This window comes from Poecilia mexicana, unplaced genomic scaffold (genome assembly GCF_051168715.1).
Source record: "Poecilia mexicana isolate PSO_F unplaced genomic scaffold, ASM5116871v1 scaffold_3, whole genome shotgun sequence".
NCBI classification, from domain to species: Eukaryota; Metazoa; Chordata; class Actinopteri; order Cyprinodontiformes; family Poeciliidae; genus Poecilia; species Poecilia mexicana.
In genome coordinates, this window is record NW_028263372.1 from 30,891,998 (window position 1) to 30,913,460 (window position 21,463).

General features: G+C 38.1%; 3 protein-coding genes and 1 non-coding gene across 4 annotated transcripts; 1 reads left to right on the plus strand and 3 right to left on the minus strand.

Moving 5' to 3' along the window:
* Positions 1-3,231: 3,231 nt before the first annotated feature.
* LOC106913099 (trans-1,2-dihydrobenzene-1,2-diol dehydrogenase-like) lies at positions 3,232-7,317 on the minus strand. Its single transcript, XM_014979847.2, has 7 exons — positions 7,225-7,317; positions 6,556-6,667; positions 6,238-6,401; positions 5,911-6,148; positions 5,040-5,164; positions 4,783-4,933; positions 3,232-3,683 (listed from the first exon to the last, which is right to left on the minus strand). The coding sequence occupies exons 1-7, from the start codon at positions 7,312-7,314 to the stop codon at positions 3,574-3,576; spliced, it is 990 nt and encodes a 329-aa protein (XP_014835333.2). The 5' UTR covers positions 7,315-7,317; the 3' UTR covers positions 3,232-3,573.
* Positions 7,318-7,409: 92 nt separating this feature from the next.
* LOC106913098 (trans-1,2-dihydrobenzene-1,2-diol dehydrogenase-like) lies at positions 7,410-11,233 on the minus strand. Its single transcript, XM_088004425.1, has 7 exons — positions 11,051-11,233; positions 10,329-10,440; positions 9,997-10,160; positions 9,649-9,901; positions 8,790-8,914; positions 8,502-8,652; positions 7,410-7,519 (listed from the first exon to the last, which is right to left on the minus strand). Exons 1-7 carry the CDS (start codon positions 11,138-11,140, stop codon positions 7,410-7,412), a joined length of 1,005 nt encoding a protein of 334 aa, XP_087860551.1. The 5' UTR covers positions 11,141-11,233.
* Positions 11,234-15,030: 3,797 nt separating this feature from the next.
* On the plus strand, positions 15,031-15,103 carry trnav-uac (transfer RNA valine (anticodon UAC)). Its single transcript has one exon. It is a non-coding gene; the product is annotated as a tRNA-Val (tRNA).
* A 2,186-nt stretch (positions 15,104-17,289) lies between these two features.
* On the minus strand, positions 17,290-21,459 carry LOC106913443 (trans-1,2-dihydrobenzene-1,2-diol dehydrogenase-like). The gene is made up of 8 exons (XM_088004640.1): positions 21,455-21,459; positions 21,290-21,383; positions 20,630-20,741; positions 20,309-20,472; positions 19,929-20,181; positions 19,179-19,303; positions 18,923-19,073; positions 17,290-17,756 (listed from the first exon to the last, which is right to left on the minus strand). The coding sequence occupies exons 1-8, from the start codon at positions 21,457-21,459 to the stop codon at positions 17,647-17,649; spliced, it is 1,014 nt and encodes a 337-aa protein (XP_087860766.1). The 3' UTR covers positions 17,290-17,646.
* Between the last annotated feature and the right edge of the window lie 4 nt (positions 21,460-21,463).

Genomic DNA, 21,463 nt, shown 5'->3' on the forward strand with positions numbered 1-21,463 from the left:
ACTCTAAACTTTGCATATAGTCCAACAAATATTAGTCTAATATTTACTGATATTATAAAAAAAATTATAACAATGTATCACGTTATGGGGTTGAACCCAGTGTAAAATTTGACCAGACTATAGCCGGGTTGAACAGTCTGGCTGGCTTAACAACATTCCAACATTCAACCCCGTTACAAAATCACTGTTTTTGTAATGGGGTTGATGATTTTCACTAAAAGTTGCCTTATGTCCACATCAGCAAGGATAGTGGTTCCCAAACATTCTCTCCTGGGCCCCCCATATGGATTACAAATGGGGACAGTTGGGTTGTGGGGGGGTCAACTTATTTTGGAGTGGCAAAATAAATCGCTGTAGCTGAACACAGACATCAGTAGCCTGCAGGCTACTTGTTAACAAATTTAAGGGGCTGTATTATTAGCTAGTCATATTTTAGCCGACATTACCTGCATCCAGCAGCTTTACTCAACTCACTCGGTTAGTTTGGATAAAAAACTGAAAAGTTCTTTGTGTTTTGCTGCCATGATTCCAACACAAACCTGAGCAGCTCTACAGAGCAGCAGCAGGTCTCCGTCGCTGCCGCACAGGTGTAGACCCAGCGCGAGCGTCTTAGCGCTCATGTTGCGTTTGAAGGCGGCTCGGAAAAACAGGTTATGACATGTTAATTGATTAAAGTTTTAACTGCTAATAAAAGTGACGGAGGGCAAGGATATGGGAAGTGCAGAAGCCCCTAGTGTATCAATTTGACATAGGAATAACAGAAAGTTGGCCAGCGCACACAGCGTTCATCGTTTTATTTATTTATTCCCCTCCCCCATCTATATCATGGCAGCAAACCGCGCCCCCCAGCAATGGCAACCCCCACAGTTTGGGAACCTCTGAGCTAGGAGCAACATATGATATGAAAAGAAGAAATAGGTTTCAAAGATCATTCTTTACTTTTTTCCAAACAACAATAAATAAAGTTTACATGCATAACAGGGTTGAAAGGTTGAGCTTGACGATGACGGTCCTTGGATAAAAAAATAAAATAAAAAAAATGATGAAATAGATTTTTTCGTTTTTCTCGGGGGTTGCGTTCCGGAAATAACCCATGATAGGTGAAATCCGTTAAGTAGTTATTTTTTTTTTTACAATCATACAGAATAACTAAATATTCCACAGTGAAACCAAAAAACAAAAGCTGTTTTCAGGTCAGCGGATGTGGGTGTGCATCAATCGGACCTTAATGTGATCCGGAGTCATGTTATTAAAGCCGTCTCTCCTCTAAGTTGTTTTGCGAGATTCACAGCTGTATCTACGGCAGAGCGATGGATCTCGTCAAGCAAGTCCCCGGTCGGGCTTTGCGCCGTCTCTGGCCAGTTTTTTTTTTTCCTTTCCCCCGCAGGTATTCAAAGGTTCAGTTTCCATCTCCTGAATATGGCCAAGCTGTATTACTTATATTTAAATACCGTAACGTTACTGGCAAACAGGTAGAGAAGAAGCGCAGAGACTGTTTCGCTCAGTGGTTCCCCAACTTTTTCTCCTGTTTTGCTGCCATGATTCCAACACAAACCTGAACAGCTCTACAAAGCAGCAGCAGGTCTCCGTCGCTGCCGCACAGGTGTAGTAGACCCAGCTCGAGCGTCTTAGCGCTCATGTTGCGTTTAAGGGCGGCTCGGAAAATCAGGTTACGACATGTTAACGGATTAAACAGTTTTAACTGCTGATAAAAGTGACAGAGGACACAAATATGGGAAGTGCGGAAGCCTCTACTGTATCAAATTGACAGGAATAACAGAGAGTTGGCCATTCTAAGGTAAAAACCCAGCGCATACAAACTGTGCCCCCCTCGCCCCCCTTGGGGGCGCGCCCACAGTTTGGGAACCTCTGGTTTAGCCAATCAGGACGCAGAACACAATGCAGTGTGAAAAATAAATGCACAAAAACATCCGCGAAGCAGCGAGACCGTGAAAGGTGAACCGCGTTATAGCGAGGGTTATTATACAGTTTCGAAACTTTTCTAACACTTAAATTTCTTTACCGTGTGAGAGGCAAGAGAAATAAGTGATGTCACTTCCAGGGTACCGAGGAAATTTATAAAAAGGAGGGATTGGCATGCTGTTATGGGATTGAACAAATTTGGAGGGACATAAAAGTGCGATTTTATAAATAATTCATGTATTTTTCTCAGATTTCTTTTTAGGTTAAAGTATACCAAAGATGTTTATAATGGTACAAATAACAGTTACTGGGCATTATTTGTGACAAATTAATATTGGTCAGCGAGGACATGCTCATTTGGCTGACCTCTACACTTCAACAACCCATAACATTTTTAAAAACATTTTTAAATATATTTGCATGTTGCATTACCAAGACACGTGGATATTTCTATTTCTTGATTTTCTCAACAAAAAAGGTGGTTTGCATTATATGCAAATATTTGAAATAAACCTGTGTGACACAAAATGCACCGAATTCAGAGAATGACCCTGATTCTGACTAGTACATACAGAAAACCACCGTGTTATATAGGCTGCCGGCTCAACGTCTTCTCCCGCAGGACAACATGACAAAAGGAGGGGGAGGGTACCATGTCTCAACTTTCAAATAAGCAAAATAAAACTTTTTATACAACATAACTGACGAAAACAAACAAACAACCGTGTTATAGGCTGCCCGCTCCAAGTCCTACACAATTAACAGATCTATAAATAAACTGGATGCATTTAGATGAAAACAATACTCACCTCTCCCACAGGACAACAGGTCAAAAGGGGAGGGTCCGAGGGGCGCAAACAATTTAAAGACAATACCACAGAAGAAGAAATATAAAGGAGGGGCTTCCGCTCTTAAAGTAAAACAATTACTAATTTTTAGAGGCGTTTCAGTCAGGTAAGGAACAATAGAAATAACCAAAATACACTGTATAATTATAACAAGAGAAAGACAACTAGGTTACATAAAGACTCACCGTCATGTTCTGCAACCACCTGTTGCACGACCAATTTTTTTTTTTAACTTAAGATCTGGTTGGTTTATTTACACTTTTCCTTAAACACCGATTTAAAGAAAACTGGCTTTTTTTTATAAATAACTTGCTGCTGATACAATTCATAAACAAAATTGTAGTCTCTATAGTCCACTTTTACACAAATTTTAACACATTCAAGGAGACGAACTCCTAACATATAGATATATGTTGCTGAACAAAACTTTAAAGATGGATAAAGAAAAACAGATTTGCGATTTTTTAGAACTTTGCTATAACATTTATTTCAGATTGTCAAAGACTTTACATTTCATTGTAGACAGTGTTCAGTGAGTTTCAATAAATCTGTATACAAAGCTGGTGTGTAACATGTAAATATTAAACAGCTTCCTAACCCGTCTCATGTGGCTGAGGGGTCATCTTGAGTGGTTTATATTTCAAAAATAAGTTAATCAAAGTTGGAGATCAAGTAGTGTTGTTTTCCTACAAAAATAAACGCTTTTAATCACATGAAATGGACTATTCCAGAATTAAACAGAGTAAGTTAGTCTCCATTGTAAACTGGTTGTATTTTATCACAACACGAATAAGTCGAACTTTTACTGGCAGTCCTGGCTGTACACCACTCCCACCTGCCGGCGGATCTCATCGTCCATTTCAGCCAACAGTAGAGAGTCAGCATGAGGCATGACTGGACTCTCCTTCAGCCCTGCAAAGACAAGCATATTGATGAGTCGACTGTCTACCGACACAAATGCTCCACAGAAGTTCAGAGATTAGAGGAACTTATGCAGTTGACTTGAATCTCGTTTTACAAAATGTCAATTGTTCACCTCTAGCCATGTTCAGTACAACCTTTTGTCAATACTTCCCATTTTTCACATACAATTTTTTGATATGTTTTTTGCTCTACTGTTTATTAATATTTGCAATCCTGGTCCTTGAGGGTTTGTGTTCTGCAACTCTTGGATGTCTCTCTGGTTCAACACACTTGAATCCAACAGCTGAATCACCTCCTAAGTGCAGTCAAGTTCTCCAGAGCCCTGCCAACAACCTCATTATTTGACTCAGGTGTGTTGAAGTTGAGACATCTAAAAGTTGCAGGAGACCGGCCCTCAAGGCCTGGAGTTGCCCACCCCTGCTGTAGATCTTAGCTTCACCACAAGTGTCAAGAAGGTTTCCATGATGCTTTTTAGTGCAGATACAGATATATTTGGTGCTTGAACTATTACAATAGGCAGTTATTTATTTTATAGGGGAGCTCAGGAATTTGTGAATTTTAGCCATTTGTGAACAGTTTGGTCACAAATCCTAAGAGTTCAGAATATTGCAAAAAGCTGTCTGGGTTGCAACAATAGTTAGTTACAAAAGAAACATGCCTTAGGCTCCATCTGCCTGTATATTTTGAAACACTTTAAATTTAATGAGGCACAAAAATGTTTTACAAGATTAAGTGATGAAACATTCTCCATTTTAAAAAAATTGCTGATAAACTGGCAGATCGTTCAAACCATTGCAAAATAAAGTATTTCCATTATAAATTAGGTTTCTATTCATGTACAATACGCAGGGTGTCCATATATCCACCACAATAATGAATGGTGATTTAACTCTGCTGAATCTTGTTTGCTTGCATTTATGAAACTGTTTTGACAGAAGCCATCCCCACAAATCACACCTCGGTTTTGATTACACAGAAACAGTAGGTTCAAGCACAACATCATCTTCCATGATAGTTCTGGAGGGCAGGAGGTTCTGTAGCTAATGGTACCAGACCTACAGAAGGCAAAATGCTGATGTCTCATTACCCTTGAGCAGACATTGGCGGACCTCCTCTGCTTCGTAACGCTTCCCTGTGCTGTTGGTAAAGTTGAGAGGCAAGGAGGGTTCAGGTACCGGATATTGGGTCTCCTTCTTATTAACAACCAGTGAGGTGGGGCACCACATCGGTGAAGGTACCTGGAGCATGTGCATTGGATTAAAGTCAAACCAGAGTTTGAAGACACTTCTAATTTCTCCTACATAAAAATACAAACTACTAAACATGCCATCCTTGGTAACTTACCTGGATTTTGCCTTTTGTCCCAACAATAATGGCATCATTGTGCAGCTGGACCCCAGTAAAGCAGGTGAACATTGCCATTCTGTTTTTAGAATACTTAAGAATGACAGCCAAAGTCTTGTTCACTCCTACAGGGATGAGAATATACAACACAGTGTAGAGAAAATATGTCAATCCTCAAAATGCAGCCACAAAAGCTGAAAATGAAACGTTGTAAGCTAATTTAGAGTTTCTGTAAGGTCCATCAGGAGTTGAACATAGCTTAGGAACATTCTTATTAGAATACATTTCTAATTTGTAAGGTATAAAATGATCCATTTTCTAAGGCCTGATGTACTCATTTTAATTTATGATGGTTAATCTACATTTTCTTTATTTTAAAAGCATTTTTTTTTACATTGGTTAGAAGCTCTGAAATGCCAGAAAACTATGTGCAGAGAAAGGTTGTAAGATATGCAACTACACTAGGGAATTATTTACTGTAACAAAGCCAGAAAAATAGTTTATAGACAGCTCAAGGTCTGTGTGAAAGCTGACAATTAATCCGACTTTTCCTATTAAAAATCATAAATGGTAGATTGGTTCTTACTTTTGTTTACTTTCAGGGTGGAAAAGCATTTTTTTTTAGAATTTCACTAATCAAATCAGAGACAAGTAAATATTTTCTGATTTCAATACTTGACAAGTTGATCAGCGAGTCTCAAGTCAAAATATTAAAAAGTAAGCAGCTTTTCTTTTCAATATTCATCCCAGGAGGAATCGGCACAATATAAAATCTCAACTCACTTGAGTGTAAAGTAGTATCTCACATAATGTCACCGAGTCGGCACAGCCTCCAAGGTTACATGAATCCCTCATCCTGTTAACTCCTTACCCGTCTCCAGGCAGATCCCGCTGGCTTGGATACTCTCCGGCTTCTCTCCGTTGTACACCATACTTATGAATTGAAGGCAAAAGATGCCAAGATCTAGTAATGCTCCTCCACCGAGGTCCTTCTGATCTGATCTTGGCACACCATAGTCCGCACGGACCATTTTCACATCCCCTATGTACTCCTGAGCCAGCAAATTTCTGATCTGCACAGAGGCTGGGAAAAAACGGGTCCACGCAGCCTGGAGAGATAACATGTTTTAAAACTTTTGTGCAATAGTAAACTGTTTACAGATAAATTATTTTTCTTCCTGGTTTGCTACAGGCTTACCTCCATGAGGAAGACGTTGTTCTTTTTGGCAGAGTCCAGAATCTCTTTCACTTCCTTAGCATTCATGGCCAGCGGCTTCTCACACAGAACATTCTTTTTAGCATTTGTGAAAAGTTTACAGGCGTTCAGATGGCATGGGTGGACGACTCCAACATACACAACATCTGCACACAGGTCAAACATAACACTGAATGATACTCTTCAATCTTCTTCCAGAAATAACAGTATGAAATATTGAGAAAATTAAAACAATACTGAGGTATTGTAAAGGTTTGAAATTAAAAATAAACTGAAAAACTCTGGCAGAAGGACACTGACCTACATCTGGATCTCTGGCCAGCTCCTCATAGCTGCCATAAGCCTTAGAGATGTTGTGTTTTCTGGCAAACTCCTGAGCGTCCTCCAATTTACGAGCTGCAACAGCCACAACCTGTGAAGTCACAGATGATACACATTAATTATAAATACTTTAGAGGTAAACTGTTATTTTCTTATTTGGTAAAGACATCATTCCACTTTATTAAAAATCCTGCACAAGTAATCTGTTTTTAGCACTTTCACTCATCATCCAGCAGAGGGCATCATTCATATAAACTCAATTTGTTTTGTAGTTGGAAAAAAGTGACATTTGCCTGACTGGTAAAAATGCATGACTGAGGTTGTCCAATTGTTAATTTCCAGTTCTGTTACTCCCAGACTCATTTTCCAGAAAAGGCTACATGCATCCTATTCTGTGCTTTATGGTAGATAGTTTGGTAGCTTGGCTGTTAATCAAAATGAAAACGTTTTACAAAATCGTTGACGGTCGTCTGCTTCACGACTCATCATGCGTGCTTAATGGAAAAAAAAAAAAAAAAAAAAAAATCTTACAAAAAGTACCAAGAGGGAGATAAATACCTGGAAGAATGTTACTATGACACACACAAGGAGGCGTGTTTCATCTAAATCACACGTGGGATTCATCTCTGTTGCAGCAGGCACACTCACCTGATGGTCTTCAGCAGGAAGAGTTTTCAGAGCCACAGTAAAGTCATGACTGATCTTCCCCGCGCTGCAGATTCCCCACCTGGTTGCCATGTTCCTCCAAAATGATTGTCAGGAACAGAAGCAGAGTAAGTTAGTCTCCATTGTAAATTTCTTGTATTTAATCACAGCATGAAAAAGTTGAACTTTTACTGGCAGTCCTGGCTGTACACCACTTCCACCTGCCGGCGGACCTCATCCCCCATTTCAGCCAGCAGCAGAGTGTAGGCATGGGGCGTGACTGGACTCTCCTTCAGCCCTGCAAAGGGAAACCTACTTAGTCGGGTGAATACCGACAAATGCTCCACAGTTCAGAGATTAGCTTATGCAGTTGACTTAAACCCCGTTTACAAGATGTTAATTGTTCAACTTTTTAGTTTTGCCAAGACCTCCTATTTTTCCTTTTTCCCCACATACACCCTCCTGCTGCATTGAACCACAAGCATCCCATATTTCATGAATATTCCTGAAGTGGCTTTTTTAATATCACAGCTATATGATGTTTGTAACAAAGTACATGAGTTCACACAGATACCTGAACTCATGGTTATTTATTGGACATGTACAACATCTAAAAAAATATTTATGTGGGTAAATCCAACAAATCTAAGGGTCTTCCAACCTGGGATTACTACAACCTTTACACTAATGTTTCCAATAAAAAAAATAATGGAACTGTTTGTCTTCATCATTGCTGCTCTCCATCAGCATGTGTCTGTAATACCAGTGTCATTGTATTGTTTATCATGAAAAATGTTTCATGATAAGATTTAGACTCCATTCAAAAACCGGCAGTATCAGATAAGTCATTTTTGTTTTTTTCTCTAATGTTTATCAATAAATATTAGCAGAGCTACTTGATGCTATTAGCTGGTGTTTACAAAGCAGTTAATCCAGGAAACTCATTGATTATTCTTGGAGCTGTTCACACCCAATAAAAATAAAGACGACTGTAGATGTTAGCATCAGCACAAGTGCCAAGAAGGTTTGATTGGGGCATTTTAGTGCAGATATATTTGGTGTTTGAACTATTACAATAGATAGTTATACCTTCTTTTAAAGCTGAGCCCAGGAATTTGTGGATTTTAGTCATTTGTGGAGAATTTGGGTCACAAATCCCACAAATACTAAGAGTTCACTACATCACCAAGAGCTGTCTGGGTTGCAACAATTGTTAGCTACCCAAGTAACATGCCTTAGGCTCTCTGCTTGTATATTTCAGAACACTTTATAGTCATTACCCTTGAGCAGACATTGGCGGACCTCCTCTACTTCGTAACGCTTCCCTGTGCTGTAGGTAAAGTTGAGAGACAAGCAGCGTTCAGGTATCGGATACTCGGTCTCCTTCCTATCCACAATGATTGACGTGGGGCACCACATAGGAGAAAGGACCTGGAACATGTGGATCAGATTCATGTCAAACCAGAGTTTGAAGACGCTTCTAATTTCTTCTACATAAAAACACTCGAACGACTAAACATACTCAATGGTCCTTTTGAATTATTGCCATACCATCCTTGGTAACCTACCTGGATTTTGCCTTCCGTCCCAATAATAATGGCTTCACTGTGTAGCTCAACCCCAGCAGAGCAGGTAAATGTCGCCATTCTGTTCTTAGAATACTTAAGAATGACAGCCACAGTCTCATCCACTCCTACAGGGAGGAGAATATACAACAGTGTAGATAAAAGGTGCTAAAACTCAAAATGCAGCCACAAAAGCTTAAAATAAAGAGTTGTAAGCTAATTTAGAGTTTATACAAGGTCTATCAGGATGTGAAAATACCTTCGGGAGCATACTAATTAGATAACATTTCTTTTATGTCAGACTGTAAGGTATGAAATGATCCATTTTGTAAGTCTGAACTGATGTACTTATTTTAATTTGTGATGGTTAATCTACATTTTCTTCATTTTAAAAGCATTTTTTACATTAGTTTTCTGGCATTTCAGAGCAGAGAAAAGTTGTAAAAATATATGCAACTACAGTAGGGAATTATTTACTGTAACAAAGCCAGAAAAATAAAGTTTATAGACAGCTCAAGGTTTGTGTGAAAGCTGACGATGCATTAATCCGACATTTCCTATTAAAACCAAAAATGGTAGTTTGGTTTTTACTTTTGAAACATTTAAACAGGGGGAAACATGTTTTAGAATTTGACTAATCAAATCAGATCTCCTGATTTCAATACTTGACAAGTTGATCAGCGAGTCTCAAGTCAACATTTTAAAAAGTAAGCAGCTTTTCTTTTCAATATTCATCCCAGGAGGAATCGGCACACAATTACAAAAATGTTAACTCACTAGAGTATAAAGTATCTCACATAATGTCACTGATTTGGCACAGCCTCTGAGGTTACATGAATGCCTCATCCTGTTAACTCCTTACCCGTCTCCAGGCAGACCCCTCTAGCTTGGATACTCTCCGGCTTCTCTCCTTTGTATACCATACTTATGAATTGAAGGCAATAGATACCAAGTCCTAGTAATGCGCCTTCACTGAGGTCCTTCTGATCCGATCTAGACATGTGCAACAGTGGCAAACTATAGTCCGCACGGACCATCTTCACCTCCCCTATGTACTCCTGAGCCAGCAGATTTCTGATCTCAACAGAGGCCTGGAAGAAACGGGTCCACACAGCCTGGAGAGAAAACATGTTTTAAACTGCTCAAGTGTGTAATAGTACACAGTATACAGAGAAATTATTTTTTTCTTCCTGGTTTGCTACATGCTTACCTCCATGAGGAAGACGTTGTTCTTTTTGGCAGAGTCCAGAATCTCTTTCAGTTCCTTTGTGTTCATGGCCAGCGACTTTTCACTTAGAACATTCTTTTTAGCATTTATGAAAAGTTTACAGGCGTTCAGATGGTATGGGGGGATGACTCCAACATGGACAATATCTGCACACAGGTCAAACACAACACTGAATACTGTCATTTTCAGAAATAACAGTATGAAAGATAAAGATAAAATTAAAACGGGATAAAACATTTAATATAAAGCAGGAGGTATTGTAAAGTTTCACAATTAAAAATAAACTGAAAAACCTCTGGCAGATGGACACTGACCCATGTCTGGATCTCTGGCCAGCTCCTCATAGCTGCCATAAACTCGAGAGATGCTGTGTTTATTGGCAAACTCCTGAGCATCTTCCAATTTACAAGCTGCAACAGCCACAACCTGCAAGTACAGTCAGTTACAGTACAACGACCTTCCTGAGGATCTCAATACACATTGTTAAAGTATTAAACTCCAATGAAGTCTGACACTTCGACATGATAGACAACATTTTCCAACTAGATGTTTTGTTACTTTAACAGCACCTTGCAACAGCATACTTGACCTCTAATTACAATTTATCATGTTACAACATAAATGTAGATCTATTTTATTGAAAACTTCTAGATTATTAACACAACATGGGGCATAAATATGCAGTGGATGCACTGGATATTTACAGTGTCTTAAATTTCAAATGACCGTCTTCCGTAAGATAAAAAGAAACTAGATATAAAAAACTAGATATATCGCATATTTGACGTTGAAAGGGTAAGAGCTTCTAGTTTGTCCAAATAAATGTCGACCACGGCCTGTAATTTGCAACTCTGTATGACTTGCTAACATCTACTGCATGCAAATTTTAAGCCTGTCCGTTCAGCTCGGAAGCAGAAACTAATTTTTAGCTGAACTTTTAGTCAGAACAACAGCCGAGAGGTCCCGACATAATGTTTTGCACCGAATTGCGAAGAAATTCAATTGTGTGATTTTCGCTGCAACTTAACAAACCCACCTGATGGTCTTCAGCAGGACGCTTTTTCAGAGCCACAGTGAAGTTATCACTGATCTTCCCTGCGCCGCAGATTCCCCACCTGGTTGCCATGTTCAATCAAGTGTCCTCAGCTGTCTCTGCCCTCACAAGGTAGCGCCACCGTAGTAGGTGTTCACTGTCACCAGATGGCGAGAGAGCACCAATTTTCCTTTTATATGGTCGGTTTTCTATTAACGTCACACTAATTTTCAAATATTGACTTACACGTGCATTTAATATGTGAACAGCATGAATGCATGGATGCTTGGAAACCATTTCAGGCAAATCGATTTTATTTATGTATTTAATATGGACAAGTAGAAGTAATATGTTTAAACATTAGCATAGCCATCGCTAATTTGCAATGTTTGTCAGTAATGGTCTTTAAAATCAAGTGAAACAAGTAAAAATTACAACAATAATACATAAGCCTGTATTAAAAGTATTTCTCCGGCGTGAATAACTACACCCAATAATTATAAACCCTTAAGAAATAAACAAATTGATAGAAAATAGAGCCTTTATTTCCCCCACAAAATTTTATCTACCTTTGCTAGCTGTTTTGAAATGTTCACAAACATACATTCAGTTCTTCTTTTGGGAAAAGAAGGATCCACTAATTGACTGGGATTATAATTTTAGTCTATAAAAGACATTTTTATATTTGGAAGTATTTCAAAACATTTATATCATGATGCATTGTTTTATTACAAACATGACGTTTTTTACATAATTTTTGAAATAGGTCTATGTGTATTTTAATGCAGTTGATGTTGACACTGAAAAACAGAAATATCTCCATGTTTCTCTACAAATGATGCTGTTTGAAAACAAACGTTTGCAATCAGTTATTTATTAGATTCATCAATCACACATCCCAGATGGCACACGATGGTAATTCAAAGTTGAATTGTAGTCAGAATAGTTGGTTTTTGGTTGAGGTCGACAATTGACAATGGATCTATCATCAAACAATCATCCAATTCCAGCCAATTAACTAATGTTGAAAATATGTCATTGATCAATGTTATTTTCTGGTCGAACTCTACTGATTGAAATGCCAGTGTTTTTCAACACTGCCTTTCAAGTTTAGATATTTCCCTAATTCAGCAAACATGATTTTAACTGATGATTGACAGGGTTTTGCTAAATTGAAAACATGTAGGTCAGCTTACCTTGAGGACCAGTATTTAATCAATTTTGTATGATGTTCCATTTGTGTCAAAAATTAGAAGTCATATGTGTAGATGTCGTTGGTGTATGTCGTTGCTATGTGTCTTTGGTAGATGTCTATGGTCTATGTTGCATGTAGATAATAAATGTTGCATATGTCTATGTTGCATATGTGTTCGCTGCATATGCAACATAGACATAATATTAAGTACACCTCACTGCAGCAAATAGAAAGGGGCGGGGACGGACCGCTGTCAGTCTCTTACCTTATTTGGAAATGGGACCATTGGTCTCCGGAAGTGAAGGTGGCGCTTTTTCCTATATTATCCGCGTTCTCCCGTTTTAATTTTCTTTTGAAATCTGTGATATAGCTTCATCTGCAGGAAGGAGTTTCACTCTCAGCATGTATATCAACTTCTCTTTTTTATTTACTTCAGCGCAGCTCACAGCTTTTAACAAATTCCGTAGCTTTCTGTGTACTTCTAAATCTGCTTCTTAGTCGCATCTTTTCGGGCCTGCTACTGCCTCTAGTGGCGTGGGAGTGGTAACACAACTAATATAATTACGTCACTAAACGAGAATACCACAAAATCTGTATTATTTACTATTAATTTCGCCATTACTGGCAACGTGAAAGATAAATTATCTTCTAAAATACCATATTTTTCTTCAGGATGTAGAGCTAATTAGGTGACATAAACAATACCTTTATACATTATAAATAATATCTATATATCTCCATCAATTATAGGAGGAACAAAAACAAATAAGACATGAAAAATAACATTATCAACAACAATAAAAATACCATATACAATGTAAAAGAGGATGGATGCTCTCTGCTGAAATACTTTATGCCGTCTTCCATGTTCTTTTAGCAAACATTTGAGACAGAGTTGTTTTTGGTTTCCCCACTATTTACCTACTATTTTTCCTGCCATTCAAAGTATTCTTAAAAGATTGTCTGTTCGTCTGCAGCTCATGTGACCAAACCAGCCGAGGAGATGAAAAGCTAAAGAACTCAACAGTTAAAACTTGAGATGAGTTAAAACTTAAGATAATTTTTTAAGTTTTAACATTTTAACTCAGTGTTAAAATATTAACATTACTTAACTACAGGTAGTGTTAGATAATGTTACCTCTAACTAACGAGAGCACATGTGTCAAACTCAAGGCCCGCGGGCCACATGTGGCCAGCCATGCCATTTTATGTGGCCCCCACAGCATTTCATAGGCTCATGATTGATTTAAAATAGGTTTTGAGCACGAATTGACTACAAACTACATCTCCCACAATGCATTCCGATTGTTACCAGCCAACATTACGGCTTCTCGCCACTAGAGAGCAGCAGAGTCACCTCAAGCTGCTTATTGATTTTCCCAGCGAATAAAACTGAGACATCGAGAAGCTAACATCAAAAACGTCCAAGAAAAGAAAAATCGATTTACAAGTAAGACTGTGAATGAAGATGTGTGTGAGTTGGTGTCAGGGCGGCAGGTCGAGCTAGACTTTTTTTGTTATCCTTATCTTGACCGACAACATTTAAAAAATCGGTCATGTACTATTTTTATCCGTGAAATTACAATCATATTAACATAGGCTATTTAGCCGCATTTTATGCGGTTTAGTTAATATTCGCCGTGAATCCAGATCCCATCACAAATTAAGCAGATGCATGTATCTACATTTACTCGTAGTGACAAAAACCACTGACTGAGTCCCCAATAACTTTTAATAAATTAAATTGAGTGACTCTGTAGAACCATTTGTCTCAGCTAATGACATCTTCAATACATTTTTTGTATCCCAGGCTTAGTTTATGGACTGAACAGACAGAAACAGTTACCATTATACATTGTGAACTGTTGATTTTATTTTTGAACCATTTTTAATTGTAAAGTGTTGATTTTATTTTTGAAACCTTATTTATTGTAGTGTTGATTTTATTTTTGAACCATTTTTAATTGTAAAGTGTTGATTTTATTTTTGAAACCTTATTTATTGTAGTGTTGATTTTAGTTTTGAACCATTTTTTATTGTAAAGTGTTGATTTTATTTTTGAAACCTTATTTATTATAGTGTTGATTTTAGAACCATTTTTTATTGTAAAGTGTTGATTTTATTTTTGAAACCTTATTTATTTTGAAGTGTTGATTGTCTGAAAGACCTTAGACATGAATTGCCCCATATGGGGTTTGAACCGACGACCTCAGCATTACCAGCACGGTGCTCTAACCTGCTGAGCTGACTCACCTACCTTACAAACTGTTGAGTTTCTATGGATTTAAGAAGAACTTACATGATCTTACCACAATGAAGATTTGATAAAAGTGCTTATATTCTGATGTTTTTCAAAACAACATACATCATTTTTTATTTTCCAGAGATTTTGTATTTTGAAGTGTTGATATTATTTTTGAACCATTTTTAATTTTCAAGTGTTGATTGTATTTCAGAGATATTTTTTATTTTAATGTGTTAATTTTATTTTTTAACCATTTTTTATTTGTAAGTATTGATTTTATTTTTTAGCCATTTAGCCAAGTCTCTGTAGAACCATTTGTCTCTGCTAATGACATTTTCAATACATTTTTTTGATCCCAGGCTCAGTTTATGGACTGTAATGTGAAATTAGGCACAAGTATAAGTCTGACGGTTTGTTCACCAAGTTACTGTGCTCTCTGAGAGGATCTGTGGTATAAGTATTTGACATTGTTCCATGCCCATCGTTGACATTAGTCTCTAACAAAATGTGGATCATCTACCAGGAACACTGGAAAGAGCATGAGTTTCTGTAGTGTAGTGGTTATCACATTTGCTTTACATGCAAAAGGTCTCTGGTTCAAAACCAGACAGAAACAGATTTTTTGCATGTTCTATTCATCACAGGTGTTTACTAAAGGTCAACAAGGGCTCTGTGGTGTCATGGTCTGTACTCTGAATCCACATGTGGCCCCCCAGCATTTTAAAGGCTGATGATTGACTTAAAATAGATTTTGAGCATGAATTGACTACAAACTACATTTCAACCAAAGGTTTGTAATGCACTTCCTAACCAGATGCTCCAAAGCGTCCGGTCCATAACTCTTCAACACGCTGTCAGCTCCCGGTCAGAAAGACGCATTTAGTTCAGAGACCATGAAATGATATTCAGAAAGAATGTTTTTAATTAATTGGTTTCAGTTGCCTCTGAGACTAAATCTTTGCATAAAGTCTATAATGTCTGCCCATGTGACTTGTTTTTATTATTTGTTGCTCACCTTTAAACACTGATTTAAATATTGTAATTTTTAAACTGAGCAGTAATTTTACATCCATGGAAACTCAAATACAATATTTAAAACTTCAATACATAAAATCAGTTATTTAACAATATGAGGTTTTTAATTTATTTTTAACATTGTATTTTTATACATTTATGCTAGGGCTGCCCAAGTCTAGTTTTCCAGAGCTACCATCTGCAACTTTAGATACATTCCTTCTCTAACTCACCTGGACCATTGACTCATTATAAGCCTCTACGGAACTGAATGAGGGAAGTCAACCTTTTGTCTGGGGTGTTTTAGCAGGGATGCACTCCTGATTTGTACCGTCAATGTGGCCCATTGAGGGGGGCCAATATGCTGAAGTGGCCCTCTGTGAAATTGAGTTTGACACCCCTGAACTAGAGGTTTTGCATGAGTTGCACGAGCAACAAATTGGTTCTGTGCTGCCTGAGTCAGGTGCCAGTGAAGAGAGCAGTGAAAGCAGAGGCTCAGGTGGTCAGAGTGGGACAGGATTTGGACGGGGTCCGACCTCTCTACCCTGGGATCCCCTGATTTCACCCTCATCCTCAGCTGAGCCATAAGTAGCCACTGAAAATAAGAAGCCTTAAGCTCAACTGATTTTAATTTCTATTAAAAAGTGGCTGGCATTTGATTTTTTTTTTCCCTTCAGCCTCCTCTGCTCAGCCCGAGGATATTAGTGGACGGTAAAGATGGCTGATGAGCTTTAAAAACCTTGAGATGTGGATGGAAGGAAGCACCTCATTAATTCAGGCCAGACAGTACGATTGCCTTCCACTTTTACAGCTTCACATTTATGTATTGATTAATTTATTTCTGGGTCTGCGTCTTTATTCCACAGAGACTTGGAAGAATGGCTTTCCTTCTGGATCACATGGTCAGTCTCAAGTTTCTTCACAGGCGGTGTGGATCTTTTTGCCATCAGAAGTGGTTGATCAGTTTAGTGTCACATTGTCACATTACTTAATCTGAGCATCTTGCTGCCAGAAACATTCTATTAGCAATTGTCATGTACCTCAGTAACGATGAAAAATGGTACTATATTTTTAATGAAACAGAACATAAAGGAGGGTTATGAACAGGGTGTTTTCCACTCTCCTCCTGGCTGTCATTGTAAATGAGACATTTTGTTCTGTGGATATTAATCAAATGGGAGAGAAACTGTATTGCAGCAGTTACAGGAGCAACATCCTGCCTTCATTTCCATCTCAAGGTCACTGCAAAGGAAGGGTGACTGAAACCAGCACAAGGAGGTGCCAGTCATTTTGAAAATCCTGGGAGGGGGAGAGGAATGTGTGAAACAAGGCGTCGAGTCATTTTGTCAGTGCTACAACATCTTGAATTGTATACACTGGATTTCATCTCCTCCCCATCGCCCCCAGCTTTAAAAAAAATGCGATTGAGGGAAACAGAGGAAGCAGAAATGGGAGCCTGTGAGCCGCTCTGTGCAGGCCCCTTTGAGAGCCATACGTTTAACTCTGCAAAGCCTAGTGAGGTAAAGACTCAGTGTCATGTTCTGCAACCACCTGTGGCATGATTTTTTTTTTTTAAGCTCAAGACCAGGTTGGTTTATTTATATTTTCTCTTAATTACCAATTCAAAGACAACTGCAATTTTCCAGAAATAACTTGCTGCCAATATAATTCATATAAAACAAAAGCTAAAAAGTCTAATCCATTTTTACACAAAAATTTTAACACATTCAAGGAGATTAACTCCCAATATATACACACATATTGCTGAACAAACTTACTTTAAAGATGTTTTAAAGAAAAACAGATTTGCTTTATTTTTCAGAAATTTGCTGTAACATTTGACAGCTTGTCAAAGATTTTATTTTTCATTGTTGACTGTGCTCAGCAAGTTTCAATGCATCTGTATACAAAGCTGGTGTACAACATGTAAATAGGAAAAGGTAACAGCTTCCCAACCTCTCATGTGGTTGAGAGAGGTCATTTTGAGTGGTTTACATTTCAAAAATTAAGTTAATCCAACTTTGAGGTCAAGCATTGTTTTCCTACAAAAATACAAACTTTTTAATCACATGAAATTTACTATTCTTGAGCAAGTTAGTCTCCATTGTAAACTGGTCGTATTAAAGCACAGCACAAGTTGAACTTTTACTGGAAGTCCTGGGTGTACACCACTCCCAGCTGCTGGCGGATCTCATCCCCAATTTCAGCCAGCAGCAGAGAGTCAGCATGAGGCATGACTGGACTCTCCCTCCGCCCTGCAAAGACAAACACACTGAGTCGGCTGCTACAGACAAATGTTCCACAGAAGTTCAGAGATGGGAGAGGCCTATGCAGGTCACTTTTGAACCTTGTTTACAAAATGTTAATTGTTCACCTCTTTAGTCATGTTCTTTTACAGCCTTTTGTCAATACTTGCCATTTTTCCTCCCACCCCCCAACATACACCCTCCTGCAACAGCCAACGAACAAAATGTGGGTAAATCCAACAAATCTGGATTACTTCAACATTTACACTATGGTTTCCAATAAAAAAAAAAAAAAAAAAAAAAAAAAAAAAAAGTGGAAATGTTTGTCTTCATCATTGCTGCTCTCCATCAGCATGCGTCTGTAATACCAGTGTCATTGTATTGATCATGAAAAATGTTTCATATTAAGATTTAGACTCCATTGAAAAAACTGACAGTATCAGATAAGTTATGTTTAATTTTAGCAGAGCTATTTGATGCCATTAGCTGGTGTTTACAAAGCAGTTAATCCAGGAAACTCATTGATTCTTGGAGCAGTTTGCACCCAACAAAAATAATGAAGGTTGTAGATATATTTGGTTTGAACTATTACAATAGATAGTTATACCTTCTTTTAAAGCGGAGCCCAGGAATTTGTGGATTTTAGCCATTTGTGGAGAATTTGGGTCACAAATACTAAGAGTTCACTATATCACCAAAAGCTGTCTGGGTTGCAACAATTGTTGCTACCCAAGTAACATGTCTTAGGCTCTCTGCTTGTACATTTCAGAACACTTTATATTCAATGAGGCATAAAATTGTTTTACAAGGTGAAGTGGTGAAACATGCTCCATTTTATTTAAAAAAAAATGCTGATCAATAGACTGGTAGATCTTCCAAACAGCAAAATATTAAGAATTTCCATTATAAATTATGTTTCTATTTATGTATGATACACAGGGTGTCTGCATATCCACCACTATATTGAACAGTGATTTAACTCTGCTGAATCTTGTCTGCTTGCATTTATGAAACAGTTTTGACAGAAGCCATCCTCAAGTCACAACTTGGTTCTGATTACACAGAAACAGTAGGTTCAAGCACGACAGCATCTTCTGCAATGGTTCTGGAATCTTAGAGGTTCTGCAGCTAATGGTACCAGACCTACAGAAGGCAAAATGCTGATGTCTCATTACCCTTGAGCAGACATTGGCGGACCTCCTCTGCTTCGTAACGCATCCCTGTGCTGTAGGTAAAGTTGAGAGGCAAGGAGGGTTCAGGTACCGGATATTGGGTCACCTTCTCATTAACAACCAGTGCTGTGGGGCACCACATAGGAGAAAGGACCTGGAGCATGTGGATCAGATTCATGTCAAACCAGAGTTTGAAGACGCTTCTAATTTCTTCTACATAACACTTTGAATTGTTGCCATGCCATCCTTGGTAACTTACCTCCATTATGCCATTTGTCCCAGCAATAAAGGCTTCACCATGCAGATGGACTCCAGCAGAGCAGGTGAACATCGCCATTCTGTTTTTTGAATACTGAAGAATGACAGCAACACTTTCATCCACTCCTACAGTGAGGAGAATATAAAACAGTGTAGAGAAAAAATGCCAAAACTACAGCCACAAATGCTGAAAATAGAGTTTTATGCCAATTTAGAGTTTCAACAAGGTCTATCAGGAGGTGAACATAGTATTGGGAACATTCTAATTAGATTACATTTCTTTTATATCAGATTTGTAAGATATGAAATGATCCATTTTCTAAGTCTGACCTGATGTACTTATTCATTTTAGTTTGAGATTGTTAATCTACATTTTCTTTTTAAGAGGACTTTACATTAGTTAGTTTTCTGGCATTTCAGAGCTTCTATGTGCAGAGAAATGTTGTAAAAGATATGCAACTACAGTAGGGAATTATTTACTGTAACAAGGCCAGAAAACATTGTAGACAGCTCAAGGTTTGTGTGAAAACTGAAGATGCATCAATCTGAATTTTCCTATTAAAAAGAACCAAACTCCTATCATAAATGATGTTTGGTTCTTACTTTTGAAACATTTAACAGGGTGGACACAATCTGCACACAACTACAAAAATCTTAACTCACTTGAGTGTAAAGTAGTATCTCACATTATGTCACTGAGTCGGCACAGCCTCCAAGGTTACATGAATGCCTCATCCTGTTAATTCCTTACCTGTCTCCAGGCAGATCCCGCTGGCTTGGATACTCTCTGGCTTCTCTCTGTTGTACACCATACTTATGAATTGAAGGCAGGAGATACCAAGACCTAGTAATGCTCCTCCACCGAGGTCCTTCTGATCTGATCTTGGCACGTGGAATAGTGGCACACCAAAGTCCGCACGGACCATCTTCACCTCCCCTATGTACTCCTCAGCCAGCAGCTTTCTGATCTCCACAGAGGCTGGGAAAAAACGGGTCCACGCAGCCTGGAGAAAAAAAAAAAAAAAAAAAAACATGTTTTAAACTGTTTAACCTTTGAAGGTCTTCAAGTGTGCAATAGTAAATTATATACAGAGAAATTATTTTTTTCTTCCTGGTTTGCTACAGGCTTACCTCCATGAGGAAGACGTCGTTCTTTTTGGCAGAGTCCAGAATCTCTTTCACTTCCTTAGCATTCATGGCCAGCGGCTTCTCACACAGAACATGCTTTTTAGCATTTATGAAAAGTTTACAGGCGTTCAGATGGCATGGGTGGATGACTCCAACATACACAACATCTGCACACAGGTCAAACATAACACTGAATGATGCTCTTCAATATTTTTCAGTCAAAATTGAAACTGGATAAAAGAAAACATTTAATATAGAGAAGGAGTTATTGTAAAGTTTTGAAATTAAAAATAAACTGAAAAACTCTGGCAGAAGGACACTGACCTACATCTGGATCTCTGGCCAGCTCCTCATAGCTGCCATAAGCCTTAGAGATGTTGTGTTTTCTGGCAAACTCCTGAGCGTCCTCCAATTTACGAGCTGCAACAGCCACAACCTGTGAAGTCACAGATGATACACATTAATTATAAATACTTTAGAGGTAAACTGTTATTTTCTTATTTGGTAAAGACATCATTCCACTTTATTAAAAATCCTGCACAAGTAATCTGTTTTTAGCACTTTCACTCATCATCCAGCAGAGGGCATCATTCATATAAACTCACTTTGTTTCACAGTTTTGAAAAGTGACATTTGCCTTACTGGTAAAATGCATGACTGAGGCTGTTCAATTTAATTGTTAATTTCCAGTTCTCCATTACTCATTTTCCAGAAACTACATGTGTCCTGTATGGTAGAAAGTTTGGGAACTTGGCAGTTAATACAAATGCAAACATTTTACAAAATCATTGTCGTCTGCTTCATTTAGATGGTTCAAAATCATGCGTGCTTAATAAAAAATGTATACCTTACAAAAAAAAAAAAAAAAAAAAAAAAAAAAAAAAAGAGGGTGTCAAGTACCCAGAAGAATGTTACTATGACAAAGAGGAGTGTTTCATCTAAATCACACGTGGGATTTATCTCTGTTGCAGCAGGCACACTCACCTGATGGTCTTCAGCAGGAAGAGTTTTCAGAGCCACAGTAAAGTCATGACTGATCTTCCCCACGCTGCAGATTCCCCACCTGGTTGCCGTGTTCCTCCAAAATGATTGTCAGGAACAGAAACAGAGTAAGTTAATCTCCATTGTAAACTGGTTGTATTTAATCACAGCATGAAT